The sequence below is a fragment of the Aspergillus oryzae genome, chromosome 1, assembly GCF_000184455.2.
Source record: "Aspergillus oryzae RIB40 DNA, chromosome 1".
Taxonomy (NCBI): domain Eukaryota; kingdom Fungi; phylum Ascomycota; class Eurotiomycetes; order Eurotiales; family Aspergillaceae; genus Aspergillus; species Aspergillus oryzae.
Genome location: NC_036435.1, coordinates 1285675 through 1300700, shown reverse-complemented (window position 1 = coordinate 1300700; position 15026 = coordinate 1285675). Strand labels below are relative to the sequence as shown.

The window sequence follows — 15026 nt, the reverse complement described above, 5'->3', positions numbered from 1 at the left end:
GTCCTGTATATGTATATGCTCGGTATATTAAGAGGCTTTTGCATGTCGTGATCTCATAATTCGTCATTCGTTGAGAAAGACAACTCAGTGGTTGAGAGTCAGGTAAAGGAGACGGACGAAGATGGGGGGTTCCGAGGGTAAGGGATCAAAGGGGAAAAAGAATCTAGGGTGTCACCCCGGACTTTCTGTCGACGTTTTCGACGGGAGGCTCTTCTGTTGATGTAGGGAGGTAAAGTCCACCGGACTAAGTTCTCGATCGGGATACGGATGATTTGCGTGGGTTTCGCCGCTCCATGAATGGGACACCTCTGAGTGGCCGGTCTCATGATCTCGGGAAAGCCCGGCATGCTCGAACATGGCGATTGAAACATCGTCCGTGTCCATCCAGGGGTGGGAGCGGTGGCGTGCGGCTGGCATTGCATGTGTGAGATCGGATGTAACCCGACTTGCGTCGACGAAATCGGGGAAGTCCGACGTGGGGCGGGCGACCGACTCGGTCTTCCAGACATGGCTGCGGACGAGATGCACCAGCTTGCCCAGCACGGCGAATTCCAATTTCAATTTGATGCTGTACACCACGCCTTTAATCATCGTCTCCATGATGTACATGTCCTTATACTCAACTACCAGCAGGCCGACGTCCATCAGGATACTGACCAGATTGATGGCGACCAGCTGGTACATGATTTTGCGTTTGCCTCTGTCGGGGTCCAGGCGGAGCATTCGTACTGTTTCCCAGATGTACAGACCGGAGATAATAAATTCCTGGATACAAAAACCGGTCATCTGGATCTTCTCCATGATGTTGTATCCGTTGATGTAGGCGGCCCGGCCACCGGCCAGGTTGGATCCATAGGTTAAAACAGTGGTTGGAATGTGCAGGATAATGGCATCCACGATGATCATAGCGAGCACGCGGCGGAGGATGCGGGCATTGCCCAGGACCAGATGGAGTCGCGAATAGAGAACCAGGGACTGGCCAGTGACCATCGCCCACCAGCCGATGGTGATGAAGGTGACGGAGAGCCATGTTTGGTCGGTCAAGTTGAAGAACTTCAGCAGGAAGCCTACCTGGTAGGGCACGAGACCGACTGAGGAGGCAATGAACAAACTCCAGAAGTAAAGGCCGTGGTACTGACTGAAGGTGACGAAAACGAGGATGATGAGTTCGATAGCATTGTACCAGGTCACGGCGGCGAGGGTCGCAATGGCAATCTTGAAACCAATGTCGTTGCCGGTATAACCCCCGGTGATACCATTCCCGGGCGAAGCACCATGCCCTGAGACCATGTCGAGTTAGAGGCTCGTCCCTTTAAGCGTGCGGATGGATACGAGGCATGATTTGGCGTTTGTGGGGGACTGCCAGCACGGAAACCACATCCACCATATAAAACAGGCCCAATAAGCCTTCGCTAGAGGTGGAGTATGTGTTCGACAGAAGATAAATGGGGTAAAAAGTGGGAAGTCAGCAAGAAGAGAAGAAGAGGAAAGGGAAGAGGTGAGCAGATGAGAAGATTAACTGGTCTCGTCAGGTGAGAGGCTGTGACCTAGTTTCTGGGGGCGGATTTTCTGGGGAGTGGAGATGAAGAACTATAATAATCATCGGTAGGGACATCCAAGAAATAAAAAAAAAAAAAAAAAAAAAAAAAAAAAAAAAAAAAAAAAAAAAAAAAAAAAGGGAAAAAATAAAAATAAAAACTAAAATCCAATTTCTAAGCCTCAGATCGATTCTCCGCGGATGTATGATGGATCAATGCACAGGCCCTACTCAAATTCAAGATCCATGCAGGAGTGAACAATCAAAAGGTCTCCATCTGGATCAGTGAAGGACCGGAAATGGGTCCCAAGAAAAAGGATATGTGGTCCTTTGTTACCCGGTGACTGATCCAAATTGACAGAGAAATTAATTGTCCGATCGATGGAAAAAGAAAAGCACCGAAAGAGACAGGCTGGGTCGCGAGACGATCATCCACAGATCCCACCAGGTTCCTCCACTGGGAGCTGTACTATCTAGCTAGCCCCAATAATACGCAAACGAATTGATCTCATCTTGGTTAACCTCATGATGACAACAAGGCATCGACAGCTGAAGCGAAGTCTCTTTCCCAGCTCGTCGCATATCAGATCCAGCCCGTGTCCTTGTCGTGATTTGTTTGCCAGATATCTTTTCGTAGTAGCGGTGGGATCGGACGGTTTCCGTTTCCCCCAATCAATTTAAAATTTGCATGTCGACCGAGAGAGGTACAGAGAGCTCTCGCCTGTCAGGTGTCAGTGGCTCCACTTGCACACGGGCAATCACAAAACTGCATCGTTCGTTTAGTTAGTTAGTAGTTAGTACTTTGGTTCCCGTCCGGCGTCCACTCCTTTTTTGCCCTCTTGGACTCTCGCGAATCACGGGATCTCCCAAATGAGTCAATTTGGCCTTAAACCCTAAGCTGGACGTGGATCTCTCCACGAGAACGAGAAACAAGAACAAGACCAAAAAGCCATTCAATCCCGGTTTATTTTCTCATGATTTTAATTAGTTTACTTGGTTAGCAGGATTGCTTTCTCCCTTAATCCCGCATCGCAACACCCAACAGACCGGTTCTCCCCTTCAACAAGGCAACCTATTACACACAGCTCGACCCATCGTGGGGCCAAAACTGAGGTCAGTCCAGCAAGTACTCCGGACGTTATCTCTGATCTCACTGGAAGCTGAGCACAAACCCATCCCACACGCATGAAAATCCCCGTGCGAAAAAAGAAGAAGAAAAAAAAAGCAATGACTTCATCTGACCCGTGCAACCTCCACTTAGGTACCAGCTCTCCCCAAGACGGCTAAAACGGCTCCGACAGAGACGCACACCCCAATTAACCGTTGTATTCATTGTTCGCCTTAACTTAAGACTCCATCGCTAAGACTAACCATAAACTTGGGTCGACCCGGAATCCCAAACTATTGAACACCGCTTTTCCTTTGTCCTCCCGCCGTTACGCTCACTAAACCCAGCGCGGTCCGCGGTTAAGGGGGAGGAAGGCGGTTGTTAAAAGAATGGGGTGGGTGAGTTTTAATCGTTAGGTTGGTTTGGTTATCCGGGGACTTCTTCCCCAGGGCTTTTCTTTTTTACCTCGTATTCTCAACCGGGATCCAATCGTAGTCTCGACTCCCGACCCTCGTTGGCACTTGACAGGGTCATCCACGGTGGACAATTCATCAAGCCGGCCTTAAAGTAACTTTGGTGCGTGTGTATGTGTGCTCCTTTCAACCGGCTATTTTCGTCCCTAGAGATTAAAAATTGACCGGTTACCGGATTTGGCCCTCTACCAGTATGGTAGAACGCGTTAATCGTTGCGTTGCCAACGCGGCCCATGGAATTGAATGGGTAAGGCTTCCTCTTCGCACTCAGCCACCCGCGCGGCGGTTGGAGATGTCTAGGTTCCGTTGGAATGTCTTCATATAGGTTGCTCGGGGTATGTCTCGGAAGTTGTTGCGTTCCCTTTTTCTTGGGTAATTTTGTGATTATCGCTTTTAAGTGGACATCCCGTGTACTTCTCCTTTTGTTCGTTGGCCGCGTCGACAATTACGATCCTAAGAAATTCATGGAGAATAGGAAGGATAGAACTAACCCAATCGCGTAACCTACCCGGAGTACCTCGCAGGTAACCATCGAACCCTCATTTCCGACTCAACTCCCAGAAAATCACTCAAACTACGGAGTAGAGAACATACCATATACGGAGACAATAGATACCACCCCATGACAAACATTAACCCCCCCCCCCCCCCCCCTAATAAACAAGAAACGAAATATCTGCACATAAGCACAATCCATACATTCTTACCTACATCCTACTAGTACTAGTAATATCAGTACATACATGGATGCATACATACATACCTATAGAACGGTTCCCAACGCCAACAATAGCCGTTAATATTAGAATACATCCAACACCAACAAAAATACGCTGGAACCCGATCCCTATAAACAAAGACCCGATCCAAGAAACTACATAGGAACGTCACCCTCGCTTAGACGTACCTTAATATCGATCTACCCGTCTATCTACAGTATCTATCTACCTCTCTATCCGTCAATTAATCTACAACAGTATAGTAAGATCTATCATATTTCACTCCTCAAAGTTAAATAAATGATCCTCTATACCTATCCACCTCATCAAGGATTTAAATTGCCTACTCAGCTACACATGGAACAATCACACCCTACACAACACCTAAACCCCCCCCCCCCCCCCCCCCCCCACCCTAAGCCCGAACGACAGATCCAAGGAATCTAGGTACCTAATAAAACCAAGTCCAAAGATAATAAGCCCACTGCATTGTATCCCACATACCAAATAAACACCTTACTCAGCTCAGCTCAGCGCGTAAAGCCACCATACTACGATAACCCCTTCGATAAGCAAGTAATACGATACTTATACCCCTGATCGCGATGCGATGGGGTCGAATTATATAAATAGATCTCACTCGGATCGGCCCTTTGGTTTCGTTGATCGCTGGAGCACGTGCTGGGTTGCTGTAAGGGGTAACTTTTGTCTTGGGTTCTTTGTTTCCCTTTTTGTTTATTTCTTTGTGGTTTCTTTACTGATTTTGGACTTTTTTTTGGTGGTGTTTCTTTATTTCTATTTTGGTGGAGTGGAGTATAGGGGGTTTTTGGTATATTTGGTTCAGGAGTTGCTTGTGCAGTACTAGTAGGGTTGAGTAATTGATAGGGGTTATCATCTTAGTACGGTGTTGGTTCTTGCTTGGATTGATCATTTTTCGTTACCTAGAAATAAAGACCCCCGCATATGCTTATACTATACGTACTACCTATAGTGTAACAAAACAAATTATCGCTAAGCGACATACAACAGTATGCCAGTGATGCCTCAGAACATTAATCAATCATCATTGCCGATCTCAAATGCACGACGACCCTCCACAAGCCCATCACTCCCTTTAGTCACGGCCGCCCACACCGGCAAAAACTGGATAGCCTCGTCCAATGCCGGTAGAACCCCCGGCTGGTTATGATCGCTCCACAGACAGACGACATTGCCTTTCAGAGCTCCCTCGTCCCAGTCCACATCCACTGTCCATTGGTTCTCCCAGGTGCGACTCCAGAGTCGAATCTCGTTGACGCCGGCCGCGTCATACGGGAAGCGCGGGTCATATGCAGACCCGGCAACGTGGAAGTTCTTCACTGGTGTGTCGAAGAGGATCCTGCATGCACGCGTGTTCAGTCCAGACACCTCGAACCGAGCTTGCGGCTTATCGGTGGACTTGGAGATATTGAAAGACACCCAGTCTTTCATCGGGTGGTCGCCCTCCACTGGCTGCGGAGCAATCCCTTCCCAGGAGCAGGACAGCAGGTTCCTCCTCTTAGTGTGCCACTCGCAGGAAACGGTTTGGCCGGCGGCGCTGGGCAGCTCCTGGGAGACATCTTTTACAAACGGAGAAAGTCCAGCAAAGGTAGCGCTGTTGACGCCAGTATCGAGGTCTACCTCTTGTACGTAGTAAAGTTTCAAGCGGTTGGAATCTGAGAAGGGGAAAGCCACAAGGTTGTAGATCAGGGTACCCAGGAAGACCGCCAACAGGAACAAGGGGACGTGGTAGGTATACCGGTGGATGAAAGGTAGAAGCGGCGTGAGCATAATCGTCGTGAATATGGCTATCGCAACGTAGGCGAAAAGCGGATGGCCCCCGTCCTGTCCTGTCTGGCTGATGGCACTGATCGTCAGGAGCGCAAGGGGTCCGACCATGATAAGGGTAATCGGAGCAGTGAGAAGAAGCTGCAAGACCCACGTCCATTTGGGCAACGCGTAACTCCATGCCTGCTCGCGACCATAAACATTGGGATCGATCACCTCCTCTTCTGCCACCGCATGATTATCTCCACCCACTCGTACGTAGTTTGCGAACGTAGTCCGCTGTCCGCTGCCCAGCAGGGACGTTGACTCCGTCGGCTCTTCTTCCGCCTCCTCTCCGTCGTCCTCACCAGAAGTCGTACCCCGGCGGCTACCGTGACCACTGGCCCGCCCTGAAGCTGACCTGAGCTGGTTCGCATACTCGGTTTTGGACGGCAGGGCAAAGAGCTCCAAGTAGGAGATCCACTTGGCTAAGAAAATACCGGCATGGAAAAAGAAGATGAAATACCCTCCGGCCAGACCTCTTTGGTTTGCATACACAGTAGCAATCACCGCAGAAACCCAAGAGAGAACGTACATCCAGGTGAGTGTGTAGATACGATGAAAGGCCGACGGGCGGGCAAAGTCAGCCACACGGGAAACGAACCAAGCCAAAAAGACCCACGCAGCCACCATCATACTCCAAACCGCATAAGCACTGCTATGGATGATGTACGGATTAACCTTGGTGACCAAATACGCCAGGCCCACAGTGACGACGGTCGGGATTCCAAAGAGAAACGGAAAGCGGAAGAAGCCCCGAAGGCCCTGCAGGGGAACCACGTCGAGACGGTCTTCGGACTTAGCGGATGACCTGAACAGATACATCTTGTCCGCTTTCGTAAGGGCGATACTCGTAAAGAGCAACGTAAGGGGGCCGACGATAAGCAACGTCACCAGCAGTGCGAACAGCGTGTGGAGCTGGAAGAGCACAAAGGTGCTTCCGAACAGGTCAAACCACACGGCCTGGGAGCCAGATCCGCTGGGAACGCCGCCATCGGTGTTCGGCGCACCGTCAAAACGATCGGTCGAGTCGGATACAAGTCCCTCAGTTGTAGCAACAGCCGCTGACAGCATATGCCAGACCGAGTCCTTGCTCGTATGCCGAGTATCATCCTGATTCGTGTGATACCTCGCTCTGGGCTCCATGAATGCAACATCTAGACCACGCAAACCCATGTTCCCTTGAAAGATCACATAATCCGTTTGACTAGCAATCAACCCGGTATCGAATCCATTGGCACTGAGCACCGATCCAAAAGGATGCGGCGACCGCATATACGGGCCCGTGACCTCGAAGTCAGAGCTCCGGAACAGAGTCGCCCGTCCACCAGCTCCCGCGCCCTCCAGATTGAGGAAAGTATGAGGCAACTTCGAGATCGGATGTTGACTATACACGCGCGCGCCATTCAGGAAATCTTCTTCACCATTGTTGAACAGCACTACGAGACCTCGTCGCGGAGCATGTCCTGGTGTAGTGAAGTACTTGACGAGCTGAAGACAAGTAACAACGCCGACGCCATCATCGGTAGCCCCAAAACCGGTCGAGACACTATCATAGTGCGAGTTCACAAGCACGCCTCCCCTACTCGTCGGTACTCCGTTGGGTGCTTCCCACCAATGCTCTGTGTCATCTTCCCACCCACGGATGTAAACAATGACATTGGTCCCTTCGAAATAGACGCCGAGATCTGCATCCTTCAGGGTACCCCCATAAGTGGTCAGGTTCGAGTACACGTCATCAAAAACAAAGACATCCGGCTTTTCCTCGTCAAGAGCTCGGTACTCCTGCTCCAAGGGCGTGGAATCCAGGATCTCGTTGATCCGCCTCAGTAGCCAAGAGTGGATGACATCATTTCGGCGCGAATTGTATGGGTGGAAGCCGTTCGTTAGAACTTGAAGATCAGCCCAAGCTTCCGAGATGTTCAGGCCGCTAGGTGGGGAGCTGGGGGCTGAAGGTACAACATGATGCACGACCAGCAACGGAATCAGCAGCGCAAGATAAACGATCGCGGTGATAACAGTAACAGGCCAGCGAGTGAATGCCAGCGGGTTGGCCCGCGGCAATCGGAGTGAAGCCATTAGAGGTCGACCTCTTTTGAAGGGGTCCAGCCCAGGAGCGAGTGACGACTAAGACGCGAGCTTCCAGACACTTGCGATGTGGAGAGAGAATTGGAGATCGCGCATCAAGGCGGAAGGGGAAGTGGGGGGGAACTCTAACGGAATGACATTTAATGCGCGGACACCAAACACTTCCAATGATGTCAGCCGACCCAAGTAGCATTCCCAATAGGGTTAGCCTTATCCGTCTAAGTATAGATCCGAGGTCGCAGACCATCACATACTAGTAGTACGGAATACTACGTACCTTCAATTCAATCCTGATATCTTGCAACAGTGGGCGATCCAGGAGGAACGACTGGCACTCAGATCTTAAAGGAATCACATATAAGTCTCACGCTAGAGGTATCGTACTCGCCAATCCTGCAAGGAAATCAAATACATGGCTTAAACTAGTCTTCTAATGTCTAACTAGAAATACAAATTGATTTTGGAATGCTCCAACGCCATTGATGCAATATGTAGCTACAAATAGTGCCGAGTCCTGGACGCAATACGCCGTACTTAGATAAAATCTATACATCCCCAGCAGCAACCGTAGGAAGATGTATATATCCTGTTGCTGATGTCCCGTTTCCTCCACCAGGCCGGGTATGGGAGCGTAGCTACGTGGCAGCTTCATTCCAATGCGACCGCATATATGCCTAGTCCCGGACAGATAAAAACAACCTAGAAGGTAGGCCCTGTACCGCTACCAATGCATGTCCCATATGATCAACTGCGATAGCCACTTCGTAAACGCAACGCTCGCACCGTGACCAGATTCGTCTGAAAACAACGCGGGATGGATAAAAACGCTGAGGCCAAATCAAAGAAAGAAGAACGAGATACGCTCAAAGGTATAAGGCAGGGGTATCAACCTTGAGGATGTCCAATGTCAATATAGTCGTCATCATCGTCGTTAATTGCTGTCGCATGCATCAGGCCAGTCACTTGACCTTCATCCTCGTCTAGTTCTTCGTCATCGTCATACATGGTAGCCTCGTTCATTTCCCGGGCCGGAGGGACGGTTCGGTTCAGGTGGTCGCGGAGTTGCTTGACGCCGTCACCGCTGAATACGCAAAAAACTTGCCGCTGTTGATGCGTGAATTCCGGAGGCGCCTCGCGACAGAATTTGGTGAGCTCGTCCCGTAGAAATTCCTGCACCCCGGTCAGACTGAGGTGGGTGAGTCGAGGACAATTGTTGAGTAGAGCGTGGATTCCCTGTATCACATGTGAGACACTTGAATCCTTGGCGAGGAGCATTGACCGATCGGAAGACTTACAGGCATGGTCAAATTAACACAATAGCTTAAATGAACTCTCTCCAGGCTACTAATGGATGAATGGGGCGAGGCCTTCGGCCGTGCTAGTGCCGAGATACTGCGATCGGTGATCAAGGTGCACTTGACCAGACCGATCCGCCGCAGTTTCGGCAACGTTGCCAACTCCTGGACACTGCGGTCCGTCAGACGAACGCAACAGGCCAAATCAATGTATCTGATCCGGTTGCAGGACTTCACAAGCTGGATCACAGCCGCATCGGTGATGTTCGAACAGTGGCCCAGGTGAATGTAATGTAAGTTCTTTCCTAACTTGCATATAGCCCATACCGCACGGTCGGTAATAAATCTACATTTCGCAAGCACAAGATTTCGTAGGCGAGGAGCCGAACTAATTATGCGCTCTACAGCGTCGTCTCTGATGTTCTCACAGGCTGTCAGATCAAGAATACGGAGACTGTCCATGGAGAGTTGCTTTGGGAGTTCCAGGAATGCTAGATCGTTTATCTCTGTGCAATGCGCGAGCCGTAGTTCGCGGAGGTTGGAAAGGGTAGCCATGAGGGAAGTTACGGAACGATTAGTGACAGACTTGCAGTCGTGCAGGTCGATCTCAAGGATAGCCGGGCAGTTCCGAGCAAACGATGTGATCGCTCTGTCCGTAACTTGTATGACACCGTTAAGTTTCAACTAATCCATGTTAGCTTCAGTAATACAATTATTCCAAACAGCACTCACTCTTTTGATGTGTCGACAGTTCTCCGATACGACAATTAACGAATCATCTGACACTTTGACACAGTTGGTGATGTTAAGCCCCTGAAGCCGAGGACAGTTCCTGGCCACTGTGTATAAAGTGTGATCCGTAAGAGAACGCAGATCCGAGACATCTAGGGCTTGCAAATGTCGATTGCCTTCCACTAGATCCGATACTCCCTTGTCTGTAAGTTTCGAGCAGTTGGTCAATGTCAACCGCTCGATCCGGTTACATTGTGCGAAGGGGACAACAGTGCCGTCGCTGACCTCCTCCATCAGCGCAGAAAGATTCAGCCTCTTGATCAAATCGGAGTACGAGAAGAAACTATCTTCTTTCCCAACTGTCATCGTAATGCTCTTCATATTGACCCAGTTGCTACAAGACGGTCGGTGCCACAGTATTCCGACACAATTAGCAGCCCATCCTCGACACACCAGCATGCAGCTCAACATATCGGCCGGCGAGCTGAGCTTGGCAAATATGGCGATCAGGAGTTCCGGGGGAAGACGTCCGATCGGCGGAAGCACATAATGCTCATTTTGTGCGTGTACGTCACGGGAGGTCGCAATGCCACCAACAGATGATTGCGAATCATTTGCCTGGGCTGTGAAGAAGTCGGTGTCATCATCAACGTTCCGGTCCGGGGATGTCGAGGATGACGACTCGGAAGGAGCTTCGCTCGAGAACCGAGCGGGTTGCCGTGAGCGGGGCATGAGGACCACCGAGGGATGCGATTCCAGCGTGTTTCAGATAGGTTGAAACGATCGGTTTGTGGGATATCTCACAAACTGATGGGAACGTGCGGCATGGACTTCGTCTCTATAAGACCATGGAGGCGAAAGGACCTAGCAAGAGTTGGCGCAACTCTTGTTCAAGATCGCTCCTATGGCCGTTGATCGGAAAAGTGAACAGAAAAAGAGACGACTTTTCTTTTGATTTGGTCTATCTCCGAAAGCTGTGTCGAGAACGGTACAGTCGAACGGGCGAGCGAAGGCGCTTAAGAAGGGGCAACGCGCGTCGGAAGTTGCCTGTGGCCGTTGCAGACTAGTGAAGGCAAGGGAGGGGTGAATAGAGGAAAGGCGGCGGCGGAGAGATGCGAGGGAGGTACAAATGTTCCTGGTGACGGATGGTTGAGTGAGCACGGCTAGGAGACGCACTCCAAGCTATGATCGAAAGCGGTTTGGCTAGGGGACTCGTGGGGCGGAGATTATATAGCCAGACAATCGGGCGGCTGTGAAGAAAGGGAAGGCGGCGTCTGCAGTTCAGCGGAAGGGAGGGGAAGTAAGCGAATCCGGTTCTGCTGGCGTTTCCGTGGGGTGTGGACTGTTTGATTATTTGTCAAAATGCCAGGCCTGACAGACAACACTGGAAAAGGAAGAATGTGAATAAAATACGGACGAGTCAGATGTCAGCAATGAGAGGGATTCCAAGTCGGTGATGGGGGGGTAGGATCTTCGCTTGATTGAGGGCAAAATTGGAAAAGACTCCCAATCGGTCGGGCAATGTTCGTCTCGTGCCCCGATTGGTTACCGCTAACGCCGCCTGGACTTGGATCTTTACTAACCTTGAACCTAGTCTTTGGCAATTACCTTAGATAGTGAGCAGTGAGTAGTTCAAAGTTGTTGTTTAAGGACCCTTGATCAAGGCAGACATACATATCTTAGTACTACTTCTCAATATTACCTGTCATCTCGCATTGCTTTCCCCTCCATGGCGTGTCACCAGACACACGGATCTCTCCACCTGTTTAACAACTGTCCTCCAAATATAGTATACTGGCTACTAGTACTGAATATATATCATCATCTCATCTCAACCCTCTCGGTTGGCCACTGATCTCTCCACTTGGCAGTCTATTGAGTACCGCCCCCTTTTTCAACCCAAATGAGTATTTGGTCAGGCAAGGTCGGGTCCAGTGGCCCCCTTACAAGAATGGGACTTATTGGCATGGCGGTTGAACTATCGGCAAGACCGTAAAGTATATTGATTGGGAAACAACAGGGATAAATGTCAGCCTATGCTGGGCGCAACCCAATCTCAAAAATTCATGTATATTGTCTAGATTGTCTATGCACAGTTATTTTCATTCTAGAACACTTCGTTCACGATCGGTTCGCTCCTTTAGCCCAGTCGCGGAGGATGTTCTTTCTCACTTTTCCGGTACTAGTCTTGGGCAGTTCCGCCACGACTTCGACCTCCCGAGGAATCATGAACTTGCTGATATCACTGGCATTTCGCGCCCATTCGATCACCTCTGAACCGGTCAAGAATTTCCCTGGCTTCACCGTCACAAATGCCTTTGGTCGCTCTCCCCAATGGCTGTCGGGAACGGCTACGACTCCGGCCTCGAGGATGTCCGGGTGGGTGACCAGCATAGACTCCAGCGCTACGGATGAGATATTCTCTCCGCCTGCATCTCGCTTATTAGCAAGAGAAAATACCACGGTGTGCTATTCAAGTTCAGGACTTACCGCTGATAATGATGTCTTTCGCCCGGTCTTGGATCTGGATTGAGCCATCGGCATGCCACACAGCCAAGTCTCCGGAGTGGAGAACGCCACCCGCGAAGAGTTTCCGCGTAGCGTCGGGGTCTTTGTAGTAGCCCCGAGCACAGATATTCCCGACGAAAACAATCTCACCTATCTCCTTACCATCCCGAGCAACATCAATAACAGTGCCCTCGGCAACATCCGTCTTAATAACTCGTACGGGTAGACTGGTCACAAAGCCATGTCCTTGCCTGGCCATCTTCTTATACCTTTCACTTGAGGGCAGGTTGTCCCATGCCGGCAGGTAATAGCCTTTCGTGATCGGCCCATATGTCTCTGTCATGCCGTATACATGCACAGGATGCAGGTTCAAGTTAGTCATCTGCTCGAAGAGATGAGGCGTCGGCGGACTCGCCGCGACTGTAACATGAACAGGCTCGGGCAACGGCTCTGCCTCCTTAGAATTGCAGAGTAGGGTATTCACCGTCGGAGCAGCATTAAAATGCGTGATGTGCTCCTGCTTCAATAGCTTCCAGATTTGCGGGTAGTCAATCTTCCGCAAGCAGTAATGGGTACCACGCACTGCCGTGACAGCCCAAGGGAACGTCCACCCTGAAAAAGAGTCAGCTGTAAATATTCATCACAAGATAATCCAAGCAATGAACACCAACCGCAAGCATGGAACATTGGCAAAGTCCACAGATACCGACACCGACCACGGTGCGAATTAAGCCCAGATTCAATCACATTGCCCATCGCAGCAAGATAGCAGCCACGATGGGTATACTCGACACCCTTCGGCCGAGCCGTCGTACCGCTGGTGTATGCAAGGGCGATAACGTCATCTTCAGAAGCAGCCTGGGCCTCGAGCCCAGGCCAACCTTTGGCCCCTGTATCCAAGTCATACGTCAAGCCTTCCAAAACCACCTCATCAAAGGGACCGGACAATTCGCCTTCGGTAGCATCCGTATCCATATCAACAATAATAGGGATACTGGGCCTTGAAGCACGATAACTCTGCAGAAGCGACAGGAACTCCTGGTCAACAATAATAGCCTCAACATCAGAGTGCGTAAATATGTAAGCGATATCGTCCTCCTTCAGCCGATAATTTACAGCTATTCAACTACCCATTAGCCAACACCCCAACAACCGTACGTCCTATCAAATAGGTAAAAAATATACAACGTACCAACATTCACCGCTCCGGCAGCTGCAATTCCAAAGATTGACTCCAAAAACGCAGGCGTATTAGGGCACAGAACACCGACTCTCTTGAACCCATGCTTCTTCAGATAATAGGCAAGACCCCTTGCACGATCCGCCGTCTCGGCATAAGTCCGTCTCAAAACTTGGTTATTCGCAGTAACGTGATGAATGGCCACAGCCTATCCTCTAACATTAGCACTCAACCACACACCCCTTGGAACCCCAACAGGAATCGAAAGAAAACCAAGACAAACCTCGGGTTCAATAGCCGCCGCCCTGGGCAAGAAAGATGTCGGCGACAGCGTATGGAAATTAACCCGCTGCTCTGCACCAGGGACAAAATGACCCAAGAGTCCCGACAACCTCGATACCGCACCTGACATGATTCGATCCTCGGCAACAGATATAACGACTCTTGTAAGAACAAAAGGGGCTAATTTAGACCGATTCGTCACAGGATATGCAGGAAATATTCAATCAGAAACGTGTAATTATAGATAAAGCCGGAGAAAACAAGAGTAAGTCGTCACAACCAGTCCCTGACCCCAAGTTGGAGAAAGCTGCGAAATGCGGGGAAATCGTGATTAGCTCCGAGTCGGACCGCGGAGGAGGCGGGAGGATCGATTCGATTCCCGCTGTTGTTTACCCTTCCTTCTCTCCGGAGGTTACCTTTTGTTATTCTTGGATTTAGGAAGGGTTGAAATTGTCTCGATGTGGTAAATTAGTGAAGACTTCAACTACGTTTTTGGTTATTATCTCGCTCCTTGCGTAATCCTTTCTTTCCGCCCTTGATTTGTTTTCCCTCATTCAGTGGTACACCATTTCTTAGTAGCGATTAGTAAGGTGTGCCAAGATGATTGGTCATTGGTTAGGTCCCATTACTTACGAAGGTTATCATTCAAGCGTTCGGATCACATGTTGAACTGGTGGATTTTGCATCTTGATGCTAGTACTACTGCAATAAGATATTTACATGCTTATTATTAGAACCACGAGTATTCACGGGGATGGAAAGTAAAGCAGACCTGTCTGTGTTCATGCATAACCATAAATCGAGAGATTAAACCCGCTGCAGACATATCACACATACGGCGCTTAGCAGCGGGTTAATATATCAGTGTACGATACATTATATATATTATCTGTTAGAGAAATATGATCAGTTGACTAAATAGTGGCCACACGTGAAGAGACACCAATGGTGAAGGGACTTTAAGCGCATGGGTGTGTGATCACAAAGAAGTTTGACGCAGGGATAATCTCGTCACATTTGATCTACGTATCACCCGCTTATCACATTTGTGGGCGGCAACTGGACCTACAGATGGGGAGGGGGAGGACGGGGATGACCTGTAGTGTTGGGTAGCCGGGACTAGGATCGCATGGGCATGGAGAGTGATGATTGTCGAGAATGGTGATTATTCGGTCTCTGTATTAGGTAGGTATCGATGTTTACTGAATGGAGAATTTTGACAAGTAACTGGTCGTAGAGTCATTCTTAACTCGGAAAGA

The 15026-nt window shown here is 49.8% G+C and overlaps 3 protein-coding genes across 3 annotated transcripts; all 3 read right to left on the bottom strand.

The window, feature by feature from the left end:
* Positions 1-4893: 4893 nt before the first annotated feature.
* Positions 4894-7761, bottom strand: AO090009000488 (M28 family metallopeptidase; the record flags this gene model as incomplete). Its single annotated transcript, XM_001816892.3, has 1 exon — positions 4894-7761. One exon carries the CDS (start codon positions 7759-7761, stop codon positions 4894-4896), a length of 2868 nt encoding a protein of 955 aa, XP_001816944.1.
* Positions 7762-8655: 894 nt separating this feature from the next.
* On the bottom strand, positions 8656-10529 carry AO090009000487 (putative ubiquitin ligase complex F-box protein GRR1; the record flags this gene model as incomplete). The annotated part of the gene is made up of 3 exons (XM_023235484.1): positions 8656-9003; positions 9066-9749; positions 9798-10529. 3 exons carry the CDS (start codon positions 10527-10529, stop codon positions 8656-8658), a joined length of 1764 nt encoding a protein of 587 aa, XP_023088677.1.
* A 1389-nt stretch (positions 10530-11918) lies between these two features.
* Positions 11919-13897, bottom strand: AO090009000486 (putative AMP-binding domain protein; the record flags this gene model as incomplete). The annotated part of the gene is made up of 5 exons (XM_001816890.1): positions 11919-12226; positions 12288-12917; positions 12977-13423; positions 13498-13693; positions 13769-13897. The coding sequence occupies 5 exons, from the start codon at positions 13895-13897 to the stop codon at positions 11919-11921; spliced, it is 1710 nt and encodes a 569-aa protein (XP_001816942.1).
* Positions 13898-15026: the final 1129 nt, after the last annotated feature.